General features: G+C 36.8%; 1 protein-coding gene across 2 annotated transcripts in view; it reads left to right on the forward strand.

The window, feature by feature from the left end:
• Positions 1-22,129, forward strand: part of RELN (reelin) — a 441,212-nt gene that overhangs the window by 273,705 nt on the left and 145,378 nt on the right. For both annotated transcript variants that reach the window (XM_045564269.1, XM_045564270.1), the window contains exons 12-17: positions 1,351-1,502; positions 9,802-9,914; positions 11,260-11,468; positions 12,215-12,343; positions 13,695-13,804; positions 17,467-17,533. In XM_045564269.1, the coding sequence (XP_045420225.1) occupies positions 1,351-1,502; positions 9,802-9,914; positions 11,260-11,468; positions 12,215-12,343; positions 13,695-13,804; positions 17,467-17,533 (780 nt within the window). The remainder of the gene's footprint in view (positions 1-1,350; positions 1,503-9,801; positions 9,915-11,259; positions 11,469-12,214; positions 12,344-13,694; positions 13,805-17,466; positions 17,534-22,129) is intronic.

Raw genomic sequence — 22,129 nt, forward strand, 5'->3', positions numbered from 1 at the left:
ACAGTCAGCAAATATGACAAACACGGATATAAGTGCATTCCAACTGAGATAAAAGAGAAACATGAGAGAGAGATGAAATAAACATGATTTAATGATTTAAAAGATAGTTGTAAAGGACTCTAAATCATTTTGAAAGAGGATTCTATGAGAAAACAACAAGCACATGTTTAAAAGCACCAAAGAGAACTTTCAAAAATGAAAAATACAGTCCTGGAAATGAAGTATTTACTATAAAGGTAAAAAATTTAGAAAAAGCTGAAGAGAGAATTAGTATAGTGAACTAAAGATAGATCTGAGGAAGAGTTTGAGGTTACACTGAGCTATGTTTGTGCCACTGTACTCCAGCCTGGGTGATAGAGCAAGACCATGTCTCAAAAAAAAAAAAAAAAAGAAAAGAAAGAAAGAAAAGTATCACTCTGAGTGTCTATTGTATAGAATCTGAACCCTCTTTCCAAACTCTCCGTGGATTGGTCCCACTTTACTATTCAAACGTATTTTTTACTCTTCCCCAACACATACCCTCCACTGAGGTCTGTTGATATCTGCACTGTTAATAGTTTCATGGTCATTCCAATTTCTCAGCCTATATGCATGTGAATTCATCAACCCCAAATATAGTATATGACCGTAGTAAGAGCGCAGGCTCTGGAGTCAGGCAGCATAGATTTGAATACTGTCTCCATCCTTTCTTAGCTGTTCCTAACCTATCTGAATCTTAAATTCTTCAACTAAAATTGGGATAGTAATAGCGACTATGTCATAGAGTTACTATGAGAATTAAATGGCTTTAATGTGTAAAGGGCCTAGAAAAGGATCTGGCACACAGCACTCAGTGAAACGTAGCTATTTTTATTCTTTTTTATATATCCAAATACCTCTTTGACAAGACCCAGTTTAAATCTCATCTCCTTTTTGAAAACTTGCTAGACTTTTGCGAGCTCTTATGGCTTTTCATTCTATAATTATTTTTAATATGTAAAATACCATGTAAGTATTTATATTATGATAATGTCTTTTTAGTTCTCTGTTTCCTTAGTTTGAATTTGATTTCTCAACTCAACTGTAAGTACTTTAAAACTAAAGACTATCTCAGTCTGGAGCACGGCTGTGATCAGAAGTACATGCACTATACGTGATATTGATTAAGTTTGTCTTTGTACAGGAAAACTGTCAGTGTGAATGGAATGTATTTAAAGTTTATTCATTACCTAAAATCTGTAGTACCACATCTTTCTATCAGAATTATTCATTACTAAGTGAATGTTCCTCATTAAAAACAAAATGTTGTACTTTATAAAGCTTTGACTTAATATTCTAATTCTTATTAATGATTCTCATTGTTTTTTTAAGATGGGACATCTTGGGAGCTGTCATTGGTACAGAATGTGGAACAGTAGAATCAGGTTTATCAATGGTCTTCCTCAAAGATGGAGAGAGGAAATTATGTACTCCATACATGGACACCACCGGTTACGGGAACCTGAGGTTTTACTTTGTTATGGGTAGGTACATTTTGAACAAACTTTCTTGACCCTGGAGCAGACCCTAGGCCAACACCTATTCCTGAGGAAGTAAGGTTGTTTGTTGTCTACCATATAAAATGAAAATTCATGAAATATGAGCTGTGCAGGCAGAGCAAAAGCCTGTGGTGCTCACCTCTGCTTCAGGCCAGCCCTGCTGGAACCATCCTATAAAGAGCTGGTCTTGGGCCATGACAAGGCCTGAAGACATAAAGCCCTAATACCTCCCTCCCACCTATCCCCCCCGTGGTTACCGCTGAAAAGACAGTGGGAGAGAAGCTAAAAACAAAGCAACTCCTTTGTCCACAGTCTCTGGTTTCCCCAAAACACAATCATTAAGATGAGTCATTTGTTTTCACTGGTATCTCATCATTGCATAACAGTTGTTGTGGGAAGCTGAGAAAGAAACAGATTAATACTTTTCAGAGTACTCTCTATTTTCTAATGTTTGCAAACACATTAAGAAACAAGTGTTCATAAGAGGTATTTTTCTTCTAATTGTTGTAGAGGAAATACATAAAGTTGGAAAAATACCCAAAGAGGAATGAGGGGATTGAAATTTATCCTTTTAGTCAAGAGCCACTGTTACATAGTCTTTTACTGATGTCATTCCAGAAATGTGAGTAGGTGTCACATGCCTTCTTTGTTGGGTTACTGGAAAAGCACAGGCAACATCTGGAAGTAAAACAGGAAATAAACATTGTTTACCTTTGAACTTACTAGCAAAGATGTCAGTTCATCAGGACAAACAGATCTCCCCGCTCTAGGCATCAGCACTGGTTATTTATTTCTCTCATGTTCCTCACTTCACCTCTCTGGTAATCACACAGCTCAGGTTGCATGGTAAACCTGACTGTATCAGGCTCTCAAACATATTACCTGTGTGATGCTAACTCACTTTCCATAAAGATGTGTTTGATAACAGAGAAATTGTGGATATAAAATAAAACAAATTAATCTCATATTTAAGGGTGTCCTCACCTTGACTCTGAAATGGTTTGTATATTTAAGGCCCAGAGCTCATTTCCTTTAAATAATTAGAATTCAAACTGGCTCTTATTTTAATAAAAATGATTCCTGGAAAACTTTAAATCAAAGAAAATTTGCAATAAACATTTAGCATACCAGTCAGTCTAATTGAAGTTTTTTTCCTTTTTTACCATTTTTATATAATGTGTTTGGATTTTTTTATCTTTTTCTTAGTAAATCAACCATGCTCAGTGCATTTATATGAGATTAAGTCATCATTACATAAGTTCCTTTATGGAATTGTCTTTATATAAGAGATTAAGTCATCTTTAATTCTTTTTCAAAGATTACTAATTAATGAATTAAAATAAAATTGACTATGATGAAAAAATTCATTTGAATTAGCCCAAATAAGTACATTATCCAAATAAAAGCATCTTTATTCAATTTTGAAAAGTAAGGAATGCCTATTGAATATAGAGCCCTGAGCTAGGATATATGGAGAATACAGCTGGGGAGAATAATGGCACCTAGATCACAGAGTTGTTGGTCAAATGAGTTAATACATGTAAAGCACTCAAAAAAGTGCAGAATAAATATTTAGACTCAATATATCTCTGTTGTTATGGATATAACAACTACTTAGAGTCCCTGCCCACAAGTAACATCTACCTATAAAAGAATGCAGTATGCCGTAATGGAAGGGAAATGCTGTCAAAGTGTGGAGGAAGCTATGGGTAATTGCAGTGGAAGGACTAGGGTAAAGCTTCATGAAGGAAATGGCATTTGAACTTGGCCCTGAAGGATGAGCAGACTTACATTTAAGGGAAGAAGAGAATTCCGAGCTAAGCTTTTTTGAAAAAAGGCACAAGAATAAAGGTATGTGATATGTTTGGAGCTGGGTGATTTTCCCTATAGATGAATGGAAGCAAGTAAGATAAAACTGGAAAAGCAATTTGGAGCCAGAGTAGTGATTTTCTTTAGTTCCCTAATAAGGAGTTTGGATTTTACAAGAGATGTTAGTTCATCAATGTTTTTTGTGGCTGAGTAGAACTCCATGATACATATACCACATTTTGTTAATCCGCTCATGTACTGATGGGCACTTGGGTTGTTTCCACATCTTTGCAAATGTGAATTATGCTGCTATAAACATTTGTGTGCAAATGTCTTTATTATAGAATGACTTTTTTTCCTTTGGGTACATACCCAGGAGTGGTGGGATTGCTGGATCAAATGGTAGTTCATTCTACTTTTAGTTCTTTGAGGCATCTCCATAATACTTTCCATAGAACTGTACTAGTTTGCAGTCCCACCAGCAGTGTATGAGTGTTCCTATCTCTCTGTATCCATGCCAACATTTGTTGTTTGGGGACTTTTTGATAAAAGCCATTCTCACTGAAGTTAAAGTGATATCTCATTGTGGTTTTGATTTGCATTTCTCTGAAGATTAGAGATGTTGAGCATTTTTTCATGTATTTCTTAGCCATTAGTCAGTCTGTCTTCTTTTGAAAAGTTTCTGTTCATGTCCTTTGCCCACTTTTTAATGGAGTTATTTGATTTTTTTCTTACTGATTTTCCTGAGTTCTACATAGATTCTCAAAAAGGAGTTTGGATTTTCTTTCTTGAGGTAATGTGGAGCCATCAGAGAATTCATGTTAGGTCATTCTGTAATACATTATCACCTGTGTTTTAGAAAGATAATCCTAGCAGGAGTGTAAAGGAAAGACTGAAACAATCTCGAATTAAAGGACAAAAGACTAGTTAGGGTAGGGTTGCCAGATTTAGTAAAAAATAAAATAAGACAAAATAAGAAAAGAAGAAAAAATATAGCCTAGTTAAATTTGAATTTCAGATAAACAACAAATATTCTTGTATAAATGTTCTTCATGCAATGTATTTTATCTGGCAACCCTAAATTTAGAGGCTGTTGCACTCGTCCATGCAACAAAAGTATCAAGGTGTATTTGTAATGTAAGGAGAGAGCAGAGATGGGACAACTGAAGAGATGTAACCAACTGAAATTGGCACCCAATTGACTGTGGGGTTATGAGAACAATACTGGGGAGGACACAGATTTCTCTCCCAGGTGGTTGGAAGAGTGGTGCCATTTCCTAAAATAGGAAATATATATTTTTAAAAAGAGCAAGTGTGGAGTAGAAGATTTTAATATTAGGTATGTTAAGATCAAGGTTTGTGGAATGCCATATGAAGGATTTGAATCAGATTTGAAAATGATCTGCATACTGGTGATAACTGGAGTTGCTGTGTTCTCCTAAGCAGAAGGTAGCATCAGAGACGAGAAATTCTCAGGGAGAACGCTCATCTAAGTGTAGGTAGAGGGGAAAAGAGTAGACAAAAGAGACTGACTGAGAAAGGGCATAAAGAGAGGTGGAAGGAAGGTGTCACTGGCCGCTAAAGGAGGAAGGAAGAGAGTGGTTCAGGATGGGATGACATTAGCAGCGTAGGGAATGGCACAGAGAGAGGAGTCAACCAGGATAGGGGCAGAGAGGCCACCAGTGACTTTAGAAAGAATATTCCCAATGATGTGGTGCTGGGAAAACCAGAGTACTTGGGGTTAAAATAATAATAATAATTTTAAAAAATGTGTGTCTGAAAGAGGACTGCTTCAAGAATTTTATAGTAGAGAGGAGAAAAGAAATAGGTCTGGATCTTAAGGATACAACAGCAGTCAGAGAAGGTGTTTTTAGGATAGGATAGGGTAGGATGGATAGGATAGGATACATAGGATAGGATGAGATGGATAGAGTAGGATAGGGTGGATAGAATAGAATAGAATAGGATAGGGTAAGATAGGACTGGACCTATGGAAAAGCCTTTAAAGCTTTGTTAGCTGATGGGGAAGAAAGCAACATGTCAAGAGATTTAAGATGAGACAGTTTATAAGTAGCCCCTCACTAAATATGGTGCCTTAGGAAAATCAGACTGATTGTAAACAAGGCTAGATCACACTTGCTCCCTCTCAGGCCCTGTCTATGATTGGTTCATATCAATCTGATGTGACTACATTTCTGGAAAACTTGCTCAACTTTCAAAGTTCAGTTCAAAGTCTGTTTCCTAAATTCATATATTCATTTACCCAATATACATTCATTGAGTACCAGCATCCAGCACTGTTCTTAGAGCCAGAATGCAGTGAATAAGACAAAAATAACCTGACATCATTCATTCGTGCATTTCTTTATTATTACTCCAACAAATATTTACTGGGCATCTGCTTTGTGCCCAGCTCTTTTAGCTCACACTGTGCCTTTTTTCTCTGAATGTTTACTGCAATTATGGCAGCACAACAGTTTACTGCTAATTATCATTCTTTAATATATATTAGTCTTGCTTTTCTCACCAAATTATAAAATTTTTGAGGTCAGAGCTTATTTCCCCTTCTAGCCCAATGCCCTGCAAGTAATAAATCAACAAAATCACTTTCCCGATACACATAAGTAGCTTAAAAGCTACTTAAAACAATGTTTAGAGTATTTTTAAATTGACCATCCCCTAGTTTTTATTGAAATCCTTCTGTACCTTAGCTGCTCCACACGATGCCCCTGAGTCATGACTTTCCACAAGGCATCAAAGGCTGTGAAGCTGAAGAAGAATCCGTATCTTCCTGTAGGAGCTGCTGCCACTGAAACTTCACAGAACTGATAAATTGCCCCCAGAGGGACCTTTCCGATAAAGTCTGTCATCTTGTAAAGTCTTGGCTCCTTGAGGACTTTCTTCTTCTGCCATTCTGGGCTGGGTTCCCACGTGTGTTTCAGTTCTCTCAGAAGGGCAGATGCAGTTCACGAACTGTTCTCAAGAGAGCAAGAGAGGAGTTACAGGAAACAAATTAACAAAATCAGAGAGCTGATTGTTCAATTCCTATGTCATTAGGTGTGGTGCACTAAAACAGCCTACCTATGATCTTTCACCTTTTTTGTTCTTTTTTGGTAAGTCTTTAATATGTGCTCAATGGGCAATAAACAAGTTGCATTTTAAAAAAGGGAATTGAATTTTCTTTTTTTTTTTATTTCAGCTCATCATGGGGGTACATAAGTTCAGGTCATATACATTGTCCATGTCCCGTCCATCCCCCCGAGTCAGAGTTCCAAGCGCGTCCATTCTCATTCTCCAGACAGTGCGCCTGGCACTCATCATGTAGTCATACCTCCATCCCCTCCCCCCCCCCCACCTCCCCGGGTCTGCACCTTCAAGCATGACCATTCCCCAGAGGGTGCGCAACGCACTCGTCATGTAGGCATACACCCATCCCCTCCCCCCACCCCCCATCCCAGTCTGATATCCAATTGGTATCCTTCCCCGATGTACATTTAGGTGATGATCAGGGAAACCAGTTTTCTGGTGAGTACATGTGATGCTTGTTTTTCCATTCTTTGGATACTTCACTTAGTATAATGGGTTCCAGCTCTCTCCAGGAGAACCAAAGAGATGTCGTATCATCGTTATTTCTTATAGCTGAGTAGTACTCCATGGTATACATATACCACAGTTTACTAATCCATTCGTGGATTGATGGGCACTTGGGTTGTTTCCACATCTTTGCGATTGTGAATTGTGCTGCTATAAACATTCGGGTACAGGTTACTTTGTTAAAGAATGACTTTTGTTCTTCTGGGTATATGCCCAATAATGGAATTGCTGGATCAAATGGTAGGTCTACTTGAATCTGTTTAAGGTATCTCCATATTGCTTTCCATAGGGGTTGCACTAGTTTGCATTCCCACCAGCAGTGTATGAGTGTTCCTGTCTCTCTGCATCCACGCCAACATGTGTTGTTTTGGGATTTTTTGATAAAGGCCATTCTCACCGGAGTTAAGTGGTATCTCATTGTGGTTTTGATTTGCATTTCCCTGATGATTAGGGATGTTGAGCATTTTTTGATACGTTTTTTGGCCATTCTTATGTCTTCTTTTGAAAAATTTCTATTCATGTCCTTTGCCCATTTTTTGATAGGATTGTTTGATTTTTTCTTGCTGATTTTCCTGAGTTCTAAATAGATTCTTGTTATCAGTCTTTTATCTGATGTGTAGTATGCGAAAATTTTTTCCCATTCTGTAGGCTGTCTGTTTATTTTCGTGACTGTTTCTTTGGCTGTGCAGAAGCTTTTTAATTTAATCAGGTCCCATTCGTTTATTTTTGTTGTTGCTGCGATTGCCTTAGGGGTTTTCTTCATAAATTCTTTGCCTAGACCAATGTCTGTGAGAGTCTTTCCTACATTTTCTTCTAGAATTCTAATCGTTTCCCATTTAAGGTTTAAATCTGTTATCCACCGTGATTTGATTTTTGTGAGAGGTGAAATCTGTGGGTCCTGTTTCAGTCTTCTACATGTGGCTATCCAGTTTTCCCAGCACCATTTATTGAATGGGGATTCTTGTCCCCAGAGTATGTTTTTGTCTATTTTGTCAAAGATTAGATGGTTATATGAGGATGGTTTTATATTTGGGTTTTCTGTTCTGTTCCACTGGTCTGTGTCCCTGCCCTTGTGCCAATACCAAGCAGTTTTAAGCACCACAGCTTTGTAGTATAGTTTGAAGTCTGGCAAATCAATACCTCCCATTTTGTTTTTATTGCTTAAGATTGCTTTTGCTATACGGGGTCTAGAAAAAATAATTATACACTTTGTATGGAAACAGGGAATTGAATTTTCATGTGGATCTTTCCCCTTACAGACCACCATTTAGAATATATTTATCATAACACTGAAGTACATAATATAATGCTAAATCGTATGATATAGATGTTAAAAATATAAGATTTTTCTCTACAGGTCATTGCCCTTGAACCATAAATATCTATTAGGATGAGAACTACATTATAACCATATCTTGGTTCTCTATTCTCAGTTCAAATTACTTAATCCAGCAAATATTTATTATATGCCAAATTGTTGCATTTAGGAAGATGAAATGGAAATGCGATATAAATGAGACAGCTGGCCAATCAGAATTGGCCCCTTAGGTGACCTTAATGGGGCTACTATAGTCAACTGTGCAAATATCAAGTTTATAGATTCAGAAAAACTATTTTCTTAATCACCCCAGGTCTGGGATCTTGGGGACTGGCTTATGCTCTAAGCTCAGAGGAGGCTTATGTACAAAGCAAAATTCTCATCAGTAGGCTATGAAAATTTTACTGCTACACACGAAGGAATAGTCAGTGTTTATGGATCAGAACAGATATATCTACTGCCCAGTAATTTTAATGGCAGCGGTTTCAATTACTGTCACTATGGAATATCAGCAACAGCAATTGGCTATAGATAAAAATTAACATTGGTGATGGTTGATTTAAGAACTGAAGGAATTTTTTAGGAAAATAATAATAAAATAAAAAAGTTAGTGTTATAAATTTTGGAACTTAGGGATAGAATATTTGCTGTGAAATACATGCACATCCCCACACTCCTGCTGTCCTGGGTGGTGCTGTTATTAAGGATAGTGGTGAGTAGGGAGAGGCTTTTGTTAATAGTTAGACATGTTATCCTTTGAAACCCAGGTTACACAATTGGTAGAAACCAGCAATAACAAGAATTATTGACAGAATGCAATAGTGAAAAGAATAGAGTGTCAAAGGTTAAAAGATGTAGCATCTACTCTTGGCTCTTCCACCAGTTAATTAAATGATCTTTGGCTTCAGGTACCTGCTGTTATTCAGTTTCATCATTAGGATGATCTTAATTACCTTTCAGTTTTAATGGTATAGTGTTTCATCTGACTAAAGTAGAGTGATAGGGAATGAACTACTCTGTGTACCTTCCAATAATCAAATGAGGTCCCAAATATAAAAATGAAAAATGAACTACATTTAAAATGTAAATATATGTGCTAAAATATTAAAGATATGCAATAGTTTGAATAACACTACTTCAGAAGTCCTTGATGCAGTGGGTCACTACACTTGCTTTAAAACTATAATCATTAGGTTCTGAACTTTGGTCATAAAAACTTTAACTATAAGGAAGTAATGGTTTATTAAAAAGCAGAACACATCTTTTTAATGTGGGTTATAACATGATGTGCAGTTGCTGCTCAATGCAGACTGTTATTTGAGTAATTTCATTAAGAAAATAGTTACTTTGGCCTTACAAATATCAAGTCTTTGATCTTTAGCATGGCCTCTCTGAACTAAATAAATTAATAATACTGCCTTGGGTCTGGTTGCCTTTGTTTAGGGTTACTGTCAAGCAACATCTCGTTACTATAATTATTTTTATTCTGAAATTTAACAATGTATTTGATATGTTTGTGGATGCAAGTTGGTGCTAACAACTTAAAATTTTTGTTTTGTACAGGAGGAATTTGTGACCCTGGAGATTCTCATGAAAATGATATCATCCTGTATGCAAAGCTTGAAGGAAGGAAAGAGCACATTGCACTGGACACCCTTTCCTATTCCTCATATAAGGTACACATGCCAATCCCCGCACAGCCCACCTCAGACCTCCCTGGACAAGCCAGGGTCAAACCCACAAAGACCATGCCAGATACAGAGGCTAAATCTCTGTTCTGGCAGCCCAGGAAGTTGCCAGGTTTCTTAAAGAGTGACATGGATATTTTAACATTCACTCAATTTTTTCTGATACAAATGAAAAATGAAGTTTTACCAGGAAGAATGAATTACAGTCCATCAGAGACAATAAGGCAGAACCCCATACTCATAACTGACAGTGATTCTTGTCCCCAAGACAGTCCTAAAAGTAGCTGTAATTATGCAGCCTCACAGACTTGCTATTAGTCATAATGAGTGTTTATCTAGCATTTTGAGCTTTCCTAGGTAGAGGACATTGTAAAAGTACAGATTATTATTACCTTTGTTTTTATCTTTGCTAATGAGAACTACTGAGGTTTACCTTTTTCCTTTGCACTTTGGATGTAAGACAGGTATTGCCTCTGGTTATTTGCACACATCTTCAAAATTATGTCAGATGCTGTCATAAGGTATAGAATTATTTTTTATAATGGTAGATTTGTTTATGCCACAACCACACCCAAACACTCATTATTCATTAGCCTTCTCTCCACATTGATGGCACCCTAGGTACTTTTAAGAGCTTAAGCACAGCCAACATCTAGCATCTCAGGGTTTAAGTTAGGAAGACAAGATAAAAATCAAAGTTAGAATGGAAAACAACCAGAATAAGTGCCCAGCACATTCCACATGCAGGAGTAATCCAAGTTATACCCTTTGGAATTTCATAATGGACTACTTTTCCAGCAGTGGCAAGGTAGGATTACACCTGCTCTGGTCTTCTGCAGGCCTCAGATCCAATCAGTTATGTAAATTATCATGCGTTAACTCATTGGCTCTGGCTGTTTCTGCTTAGAGTCCTATTTTCAGAATACTACTTTGGAAAATCATTAGTATTATACAAATACACTTTAAAAGAGGGCTGATGATAAAGTATAAATGTCAAGTTGCCTTGTCTTTTGCTAAGTTAGATAAAATGGATACACATGCTTTGAAAACTTTAAAAGACCTTACAGCTTTTTATCTGCATGCAGAGAGCCTGATCAGTCATACCCAGAGAGCCCCACCTGTCTGTACAGGGGGAGTTCTGAGTCACTAAAACGAATGCTCCTTGAGGATAGTATCTTTGTCATGAAACAACAAATAGGAACACAAAGGACTCTACCTGGTGCTTAATAAAAGGCAGTTATGTGCCTAGTGATTACTAAGTAGAATCTAGAAGAATTTACATGGACTAACATACAAAGGATGATGAGTGATTTTGGTTTCCTTTATTTGAAAGGTTCCATCTTTGGTTTCTGTGGTCATCAATCCTGAACTTCAGACTCCTGCTACCAAATTTTGTCTCAGGCAAAAGAACCATCAGGGACATAATAGGAACGTCTGGGCTGTAGACTTTTTCCACGTCTTGCCTGTTCTCCCTTCTACAATGTCGCACATGATACAGTTTTCCATTAATCTGGGATGTGGAACGCATCAACCTGGGAACAGGTAGGAAGCCTTGTTTTGCAAGTGTACTAAACTAATTAAAAGAGAGCTCTCGGACTTGGCTATTAAGTCAGAGGCAGTTTCTCAGTAGGGTTTTAGCTGGATTTTAAATCAAATATTCATTAAGGAAATCACACTTTTCCCAAAAGTTCTTTACTTAATATGACTGGATAGATTGTAAGTGGGAATGCCGTCATTCTAAGAGCTTGAGCTTAGGTATCAGAGGTGTTTGCACGTGCTGTGGCAGCCTTCCATTACAACAGATTGCTGAGGCAGGAAAAAAAACAAATAACGGGAAAAAAAGCTTGACCTCATGTTGGCTAGTGACCCCCTAATAATAAGCACGGAAATCAATTAGCACTTTAAGAGCTATGACTTCTCGGTTTCACTTGGTCTCACTTGCCGAAGTGTTGCTCTTACCCTTTCTAAGAGTTCTGTCGTCTCACATTCACAGGATGAAGTAACAGTGTGAGACACGGTAATTGCCTTTCCGTCTATCAAACTCCAGAGCACAGCTCAGGTTACCATTTGTTGTCTTTAAAACATTGTTTTTATAGCAGTAATTTAACTGATTGCCCTTTGAGAGCTGGCCAGACTTCAGTGAAGGATAAAACAATCATTTAGCAAACAGCATCTTAACAAAATTTTACGTTGGTTCTCCAGATTTAATGTGCTTAGCCAGAGATGAAAACTTCATTTTGTTTGTTATCTTTGCCCCTTTTTTGTTGTGCTTGTTCTGGTGTCATTAGTGTCAGCTTGGAGTTCTCTACCAACCATGGGCGTTCCTGGTCCCTCCTCCACACGGAATGCCTACCTGAGATCTGTGCGGGCCCCCACCTCCCCCACAGCACTATCTACTCCTCGGAAAACTACAGCGGGTGAGTGAATTCTGCCTGAGATACTGAAAGACTTGAATCCCTGTCGCAGAATGACAATCACTGAGTAATCCTGAGGCTAGCACTTTTGGCATAATGGGTAAGGAACCTGGCTTTTCTTTAAAAGTAATCTTATAAAAAAAATAGGCGATGCCTTTGGCAAATCTGATGCAAGATTACAATTTGTAAGATGACTCATTCTATATGTATTTCACTTATATTTGGGATTACATGAACTTAAGTTCTATGTGGTGGTCCTGTGGTTATTGCCAAAAGACTTATTGCCAAACTACTCATTTTTAGGAAGATGCAGTATAGAGAAGTGGAGGAAAGTTGAGTTTTGGAATTGGACCTGGATTCAAATCCTGCTACTGTCTGTGTAATGATATATACTCTCTCTAACTTTCCACTTCTTCCCATATAATTAAGAATAGTACACACCTTTGGGGGCTACTATGACAATTAAAGAGGATTATGTAAAGTATTTGCCATTTACAGAATAAGTGAATAGTAAAAATATTTCCACAGATGGCAAAATTAAGTTGGGAATTATTTTCTTTCTTAGCCTCTCTTTAAATGTTCAAAGGGCTGGGGGATAGCAAAAAATAAAAAGTAATTGATGCTAATCAGCTCAGATGCCTACCCTAGGATGATATATAAGTTCTGAGTATTGATGGAAAAAATTTCTTGTGGGGGTGTGGGTGTATATATGGAATACTACTCAGCCATAAAAAAGATTGAAATCATGTCTTTTGCAGCAACATGGATGGAACTGAAGGCCGTTTTTTAAGTGAGATAACTCAAAAACAGGAAATCAAATACTGTGTGTTCTTATTTATAAGTGGCCACATAATGAGTCCACTTACTGAAATAATATACATTTGAGACTCGAAAGTAGGCGGGTAGGAGGAGGAGTGGGATGAGAAATTACCTAATGGATACTAATCAAGTGAGGGTTACACAAAAGCCCAGACTTCACCACAACACAATATATTCATGTAACAAATCTGCATATGCACCCCATGAATCTATACAAATAATAAATAAATTCATAAGAAAACAAAAAATAAAATGAAAGTCAAAGTTTTTTTAATTTTCTAAAAAGAACGTCTTACAACAAAATAATTATTGCTTTCTATTAAGAACAAATCTACTACTTTAGCATGATATGGATTTTATAAGTTATGTGTCTGCTTTACAACTATAAACAAACTCCACAGGTTTTGGAGAGTTTATTGACATACTCTAGTGCTTTTCCAAGCACACAGAAACCTAGAACATCAAAAGCATGTAAAATAGACTCAAAATATGTGAACATTGTTGTGAAGTTGGTTTTGTGCTAAATTTCTTGCAGGTGGAACCGAATAACGATTCCCCTTCCTAACGCAGCACTAACCCGGAACACCAGGATTCGCTGGAGACAAACAGGACCGATCCTTGGAAACATGTGGGCAATTGATAATGGTTAGTGTTTATGCCTGTCATAATCACATGCCATTGATGTAGAGTCTTCCTGTGCTTTTGTTCCTCAGCACAGACTTAATCACATTTCTAAGTCATGGTCTTGTGATTCATTAAACGCCCTTTCTTCTTTTTCTCCTTTGCATTCTGTTAGAAGCCCAGGGATGAGCAATCAGAAAAAAAAAAAAGCCAGTGTAGTCAGCAATATTAGATGCTAGAATGTTTCAACATACATAATTTTAAAATGCATAAAACCCTGAAACTCAAATTCACAGTTGATGATAAGGGATATCCTAACATTTTCTTTGATTTTTTTACACAAAATTAACATAAATACTTATCATACTGCATGTATTAAAATAAGATCCATTCTTCTCTTAGTAACTACCACAACATCTGGAAGGCTTATCTTTTAGATGCAGACACCACACAGAAGGAAACATCATCTCTAAAATACTAGTGAAACTTCTACCTCCTTTACAAAACACAGTATAAAAGGAAAATTTAGATATACAGAAAACGTCTTCTATCTTTAATTTTTAAGCGAATTGTTGAAATTTTTGTACTAATTTAAAGCCATTATCACTTATAACAGTGAGAGAAGATATTTTAAGCTATTGGGTTGCATGATTGTAAATTTCTTATATTTGTTATTAACAGCTGACTCCATTTTGTTGGTTTCTTATTTTAACTACAGGTGGATTCATAGGTTTCCTATTTTCAGGGAAAAGTATAGGCCACAGGAAAGTATATAAATTTGATCAAAGGGTTATACTACAAGGAAGTAGAAAGGGAGGAAGAGAGAGGAGAAGGGACAAAATGCCAATAATTAAGTAGATTTAGCATAGCCGCTAAATTTGATTTGTGGTCAGTTTTTAAAATGGGAAAGATCTACACCATTGTTAAATACTGATTTTCTATGTCTTAACCATCTTTTTGTTATTTTTGAATAATTTAGACATTGAAACACAACTAATTAAATATATTCTTATAATTTGAGAATAACTTTAGGCAGGATAATTTGTCAGCAAACCAATATGAAATCTTTAAGCAATCTATATTCAAAAAAGACAAATAAAAGGCCCACTTTCAAAGGCCTCGTGAGTTATATGGACATAAACATAGCACATTTACAAAAATATCTAAAGATGAAGTGTTGAAATGGAGTTTCTCCATTAACAGAACATTGTGCATAACATTTTAATTACTGCTCCTGTTAATTGGCCTGAGAGAATATGTATATGCCTCTAGATAGTGGGATATGAGTGACTTTTGACTTTTTATTGCTGTCATACTTTTTAAGGGTCATATAACGGCCTTTATTTACTTCAATAATCATAAAATTATTTTATAAATCAATAACGAAATAAAGTATATGAGAAAATTAAGAGTGCAATGAAGCACATAGAAGCCTATGAAAAGAATATCTCAATTTCCTAAAGACGGTTATTACAACACAGTTTTAGTTCAGGAAGTGTTTACTACACATGCTCTGAGTTCCTACAATCATGCTTTCAATAGAATGGGAAAAGGTAAAGACATATACAATGCACATGGCTGACAGTGTAAGTTGAATGCAAAACCTGGGGCAGAATCTCTTCCGTTGTATCATTCTAGGTGAGGCTTTCACAAAAACAGGACCCACTTTTTGGCTTCTTTACAAGGGAAAAAAGGGGACACACAATCATAGCTTCCCAAGAGAAATGTGTGTTAACTTACCCAAAAATACCCCTGAACTCTCTCCCATTTCACTGTGGAATTCCAGAATTATGTCAAGGAGGGAAAAATAACACAGAAAAAAAAAAAAAAAAAAAAACCAGGTCAGTGTCATAATTCTGTGAGGGATGCTCTTACTTCATGGCAGAGTCAGCTTCTGCCAGTGTGTAAAGAAGGTATGTTGGAAATTACCCTGAAAATCTTAGCAAAATGGAAAATCTAGAGCAAAGTATGTTTGTTGTCATTTTTTTATTTTTCTAACTTGATTACATTACTGATAATAGTGAAGAAGTCTCATCTGTCCTTTCCATGCCCTTAGGAAAAAAGAGCCTATAAACTTACTCATACTACGTAAGTCCTAGTAACTCCATAGTTAGTAAGGAAGGATGACAACAAAATTCGTAATTGCAGTTTTTTTCATTGATTTGGAATGTCTTAATGTTGAATTGTTTTATAATGGAGGCTTTTTGAACTATGACACGGGTACATGATCGAGCAGCTTCCAGAATGACACTGCAGAGGGCAGTGGACCACTTACAGGACCTGGAGCAGATCTCCTGCAGCCATAGAATCAAGTGTGCAAACAATCCAGATGCTTTTCCAGACTGAAAAAGAATGGAGCCAGCCCTTTCTTTTCCTTAGCACTCAGTGCACAGTGGAGCCTACCAAAGCAATAGGACAGGAGAGTGTTGAGGAATATTTGACCCCAGTATGGTGGTGATGTTTATGACCATACGGTGCCAGGCACCATACTGAGCATGACATGTTTCAATTATTCTTCCCTCCAAGGAATATTATTGTTCCATTTTAAAGACTAGGAACACTGAGGCTTAGACAGGGTAAATCACTTATCCACAGTTTCCTGGGTGAAACTAGAATATTTGAATTTAAGATTATCTGACACCTAAAACCAATACCTGTAACTATTCAGCCTGCTATGTAATCTCTTCCCAAATCAGCAGTGTCCTTTACCAAGAGTTTTTTCCTTGACCTGTTTTGCATTGCGTTTGAATTACTACACTCTTAATTGGCTCCAAGGATTAAGTGCTTGTTCGTAGTAGCATGGGCTACAGGAAAGTTTATTTTATAATAAAATCATTTAAATAGTTTGACATGATTACAAGACAGAGAAGAAAACAAAATGGATTGTAAATTTGTTTATGCCTAAAATTGAATACATAAGGTTCTTACTAATCATTGCATCTTGAACTTCTCCTTGGTTTTGTACCACTTTTACACCATTTGGTATGTTAATAATTGTGCTGATTATCAAAAGACATAATACCTTTAAATGTATTTGGAGTCTGAGTATTTTAGAACCTACCATTCAACAATCATGAGTCTTTTTCTCAGCATTCCGAAGATTAAAATTCAGGTTTGTAACATCACATTATCAGCCAAGCCTGGCATGGAGGGAAAAAAATCCACATGATGAAGCAGACTTTATGCTCAACAAGAGATTCTTGACTCCTCATTTCCAGGAAGGGTAGTCCTGGAACACAATCATGTGCAGAGTTATAGGTACTCCCAACATAGGAATGAAAATTATAGTTATGACCTCTCCACTTTGTGATATATCAAATTAATCCTTTGTAAACTCTTTAGTTCTACCTAAAGAATATAAACTTTGTAAAACACTCAAGGCAGCAGCACTAACATTTTGTCTAAAATCATCTTAGCAGAAGAGACTCTGTTAAGGACTCCAAATCATATGATCCTACCTTCTTTGACATGAAATATTAAAATCTTGAAAGGGTTATTTTCGTAAGTTAAAACGGTTCCAGCAGATGTGTAACTAAACACTTACCTTATGTGACCTTGGATTCCTGCACGCAACACACATACAATGGGCCATATGTCATGGGTATTGCTTCACAAAATTCTACTGGTGGTGTTCTTGGTTTCTAAATTATGTTACCATCTTTTACATGATCTCTTTTTCCCTGCAGTTTATATTGGTCCCTCATGTCTCAAATTCTGTTCTGGCAGAGGACAGTGCACTCGACATGGTTGCAAGTAAGCATTTTAAGATAATATTTATGCTTCTCCTTTCTGAGGAATACTTTATATATTAAAGCCACAAGTCTTTTGTTTAAATATCCTGTTTAAGGAATTGAGGTCTTTTTAAGATTAAAAAAATTGGATACTCCTAATGCAATTCAAGTGTAATTTGAATGTATTTTGTAAGCGGAAGTTAATTGATAAATTTTATGTTAGGCTAAATTGTGAATAAAATTAGCATTCCTCATGTAATTTGTGAACAAATTTGAATTCCTCATAGCTTGATGGCTGCCCTCTCTATGTGTCATTACATTCCTTTCCATAATCTTGTTCTAGTGTCCGTGAGTCATATTTTCATTCCTGGCATGCTTCATAAATGATTATAAGAATCAGTAATGACCCATAGACCCAATGCTAAAGTAAACTGGACTGGGCCAAATTTAGCAGATTTGATAAGAAAATTTATCATCTTTAAATATAACTTCACAATCTTGTTTACTTTTGAAAATCATTTGGGTCTTCAAAATGATTATAAAGTATTTTACAGAACAATGATGTTGAATATGAAATCTGAAATTAGACATTAATAGTGTAATATCTAATCACCACTGGTGAATTATTTTATGTTTTATACCAAAAATGGATATTCGCATTTATTACGTTATTCTCATGTTAATATTTAATTATAAAATATCTTGGGATTTTCTGAAACCCTGGGCAGTCTTTGTTATACAGATATGTTAGTCCAGTTTGCACTGCTATAAAGGATACCTGAGACTGGGTCGTTTATAAAGAAAACAGGCTTATTGGCTCGTGGTTCCGCAGACTGTACAAGGAGTCTGGCACCAGCGTCTGCTTCTGGCGAGGGCCTCGGGGAGCTTCCAGTCAAAGCGGTGAAGGGGAGCAGGTGTGTCACATGGAGAGAAGGGGAGCAAGAGCAGGAGGAAGAAATGCCAGGCTCTTTTAAACAACCAGCTCTCACATCAACTAATAAAGAGAGAACTCACTCATTATCACCGGGAGGGCACCAAGCCATTCATGAGGGATCCACCCCCATGACCTGAACACCTCCCACCAGGCTCCACATTCAACATTGGGGATCAGATTTCAACATGAGATTTGGAGGGATCAAACATCCAAACCATATCAACTGATAAGCTTTCAATAGCTGATCATCTGGTCAATCTCTTCTTGTCCTCCCAACAAAAAGAACAATTAATTAGCTAATGAATGAATGGAGAACTCATAAAAGGTCTTTGACCCTGATCACTTAGAAATTACATGCATGAGGCAAAGATTTGTCGGTACTGAAATTAGAGTGGCAAGTTAACTTTTTAACTGTATTTCAATGAATTTCGTTAACAAGTAAAGAAATCTGCACAATGAAAATATTTTATAAAGTAAATTAAAAAATGAAAAGTTTCTATGTCTATTCCAAAATTGAATATGTATCTCTGTGCTTTTTAATAAAACTACCAACTCCTGCCCCAAAACACTTACTCATTAGATCTATGAAACATTGGCTGATGTTTTCCTCAAGTTGTTATCTTCATCCATTATCCATAACCAGGCCATTCTTTTGTTTGGTGTTTCAAATAAAATTAACATGAGGAGGCCAGGCATTTTTACAGTTCCTGAAGTTGTCCTGAAAGTTTTGAAAACAAATTATCTAAAATAACTTCTTTTATTAAAGAAAATAGAAGGTGGTATTTCTGAAAGACTTATCTATAATTACAATAGTTATACTTCGTACTTCATTTCATGTGTACAGTATTGTTACTGAACCCAAAAAGGGGTCCAGCCTAGGTCCTATCACTCACCACACAATGAGCCAACTATTGAGACGACAAGGATTGCCAAGGAAGAAAAGAATGTTAATGTGAAAGACGTCTGTCGGGAGAAATAGTGTCAAACCCATCTCCCCAACCAGCCAAGGGCAAGGGCTTTTATAGTGGGTTGCTGTGGGGTTTGAAGTCATAGGATCTTCAGGTGCTCTGGTTCAAGAATCAGCTGTTGGTTATGGATGGTGGGTCTTGTGGGGAGGCTAGTTACGTTTGGTTGTTAGGCTTGACTGGTAAAGTCTGAGGGAACAAAAAAATAACTTGGGGAGGGGATCATTTTGCAAGGCCAATTACAATATTCCTCTTAGCAGGAAGTGGTTGTTTTTTTTTTTAAGGCAACCATCTGTGTCACCTATGCTGGGTGCAAACAGAAATCGAAATGGCAGTCTTATGCTTTTGAACATTGTTCTCTTTTGACACCATACATTATCCTAAATAGTCATAGCCTTTTCCTCCTTCTGAGCTTTTACAGAATATTTCCCCGAATTTGAAACGTTAGGGTTTTTTCCCTATTTCTGACAATGTTTTGTGCAATATTCATTGAATTTGTTCACATATAGCTGGGCTAAAAGTTTGACTACTACCTCCTTTTCCAGCAATATGTGCCTTGTTGAATTTGAGCGAAATTGTGCGGAAAAGAAATTTATATTCAATACCACTTATTTCCTTTAAGCAGATCCTTGAATTTGGGACGTCTGCAGCTCTGTGTTTTTCTCTCCACTTGGCTCCCCTCATTACTACCACTATTTGCTGCCAGAATCGCACCTTCTCCTGCTCCCTGACACTTCCTGGCCTATGCACAGTCCCAGGCCTGGGTCTCTAAGCTGATAAGCCCAACCCTGTTAGAGATGCTGAGGAGGAGAGAGCGGGTTAGAATGCTTCCTTCACAAGTGTCCTCCATGTTTCTGAACAATGGAATCTGTTTCCCTGAGATTCAGACCAACAGTAATGATATATTTAAGGGTGGGCAGACGAACCAGTAAGGGACATACGTGGAGTCAAGAGAGCCTCATGGCATTCCTGAAATCACCAGTGTGTGCTACCCTACTGTTTTGCTGGAAAACAATGGCTACAGGGTTTGGTTTTTTTTTGCTGTTTCTTGTTTTTAAACATGAGTAAACTCCTTATTAGCATTCTATCCCCATTGAATAAACTTTGATCAAAAGTAGACTTTCAAAACCACTAAATGGAAACTGACTCCAATGTGAGTCATCTCTATCTAAATGATCACAAATTTCTCCCAATTACTAGTCCTAATAATATGCATTTAATATGCATAAAAATGCATTTGCCCTGAAAGGCACTCTGGCATAGTCTTGTTGGGGAACACTAGTTCCAATTTGTGGCCATGGTGAACCACAGTTTCCTGACTTTAAAATATGTTCAATTTAGCTGATCTTTTTATCCTTTTTGGAAACTACTTGGCTATTCCGTCTAAGTCCATGAGACAACATGTGAAAGAAGGTAACTGTTTGAGGCTCATTAACATATTCAGTAAATATTGGTTTTCTTTCCCTCCCCCTTCCCTGATGGTGTTTAAGATGCCAAGACAACCCTCAAACTTCACGCTACAGTAGTTCTTAGCATTTCAGGGTCCAACTTCCTTGATAGTATGATAAAAACTATGGACCTTCTCCTCCAGAAAATCCAATATATATAAAATTTGACGTTTGATTTCAACATGTTCATACATTCCTTGGACCTTCCATAAGGCCAACCTTCCATAGACCTGGGTTTTGGTAATGCTGCTAAAGAAATATCCTCTGAGTCATGCCATAGCATCACTTCATTGGTACACTTGCTTTATAAAAGGCTTGTTTTAGGCTTCGGCAAGTTTTGAATGCTTATGTGAGAATCCTTGCCCAATAAGACACCGATTTTATTTTATAATGGGCAACATTGTAAGTGTAGTGAGAAAGAAATAGTGCAGTCAAAACAAAGAATTTGAAACTGATTCCTGTTGATTAAACTCCTTAACATGTAAGAAGTTTCAAGTATTGATTCATCTGTGATAAAATGCATTTTCTCACTGATAGAAGACTCAGAGAGCTCCATACATATTCTAGTCAGCTAACATAAATACAGCACATTCTCACATGGGAGCAAGCAGGTTGTTGGAGGGGGGTAGGTTTATTTTTCTTGAAGCACTACTAATTCGGGAGTCCACTGAGAGGCAACACAGTTCTGCTAAGGACTTCTATCTAGGTCAAGGGTGTCATATCCCCTTCATAATGCCAATCTAAGTTTTAAATAGTTAAAGACAGAGTTATTTTCCAGTAGTTTCCAAATATTTAAAATCCCATCACAAACATAATGTGTGTTTTTACTTTTGTTCTTAGAGAAAATTTATTCTAGATATCTTGTTAGAAGTATTTTATTTGTGTTGTTTCTTCTATATAGTTAATGAACATCATTATGAATAAAATTATGTACATATGACATACCTTTTAGAAAGATTTTAAGTTGGAAATGTGCATGAACATAGATGCATTTTATATAAACTGCTGGCATTGGTTGAAGGTGAGCCCCGAAATATTGTTTTAATCATAAGATTTTTACAGAAGGGCTGTGCAAAGACTGTATTCATCTGGAATATTTAGAGTCCATCAGCCTTTATCAAATCTTCAGATTTAGTATTCTCTAAAGACTAATGAGCCTCATTTAGCATTCAGTCAAATCCTAGCCTCTGGACTTCCTCCTCCTCCTCAAAGTAGATTCAGGAATCTCTGAAAGGACCGACAGTTTCAGATTTAATTTCACCATATTTCTT

This window comes from Lemur catta, chromosome 11, assembly GCF_020740605.2.
Source record: "Lemur catta isolate mLemCat1 chromosome 11, mLemCat1.pri, whole genome shotgun sequence".
Taxonomy (NCBI): domain Eukaryota; kingdom Metazoa; phylum Chordata; class Mammalia; order Primates; family Lemuridae; genus Lemur; species Lemur catta.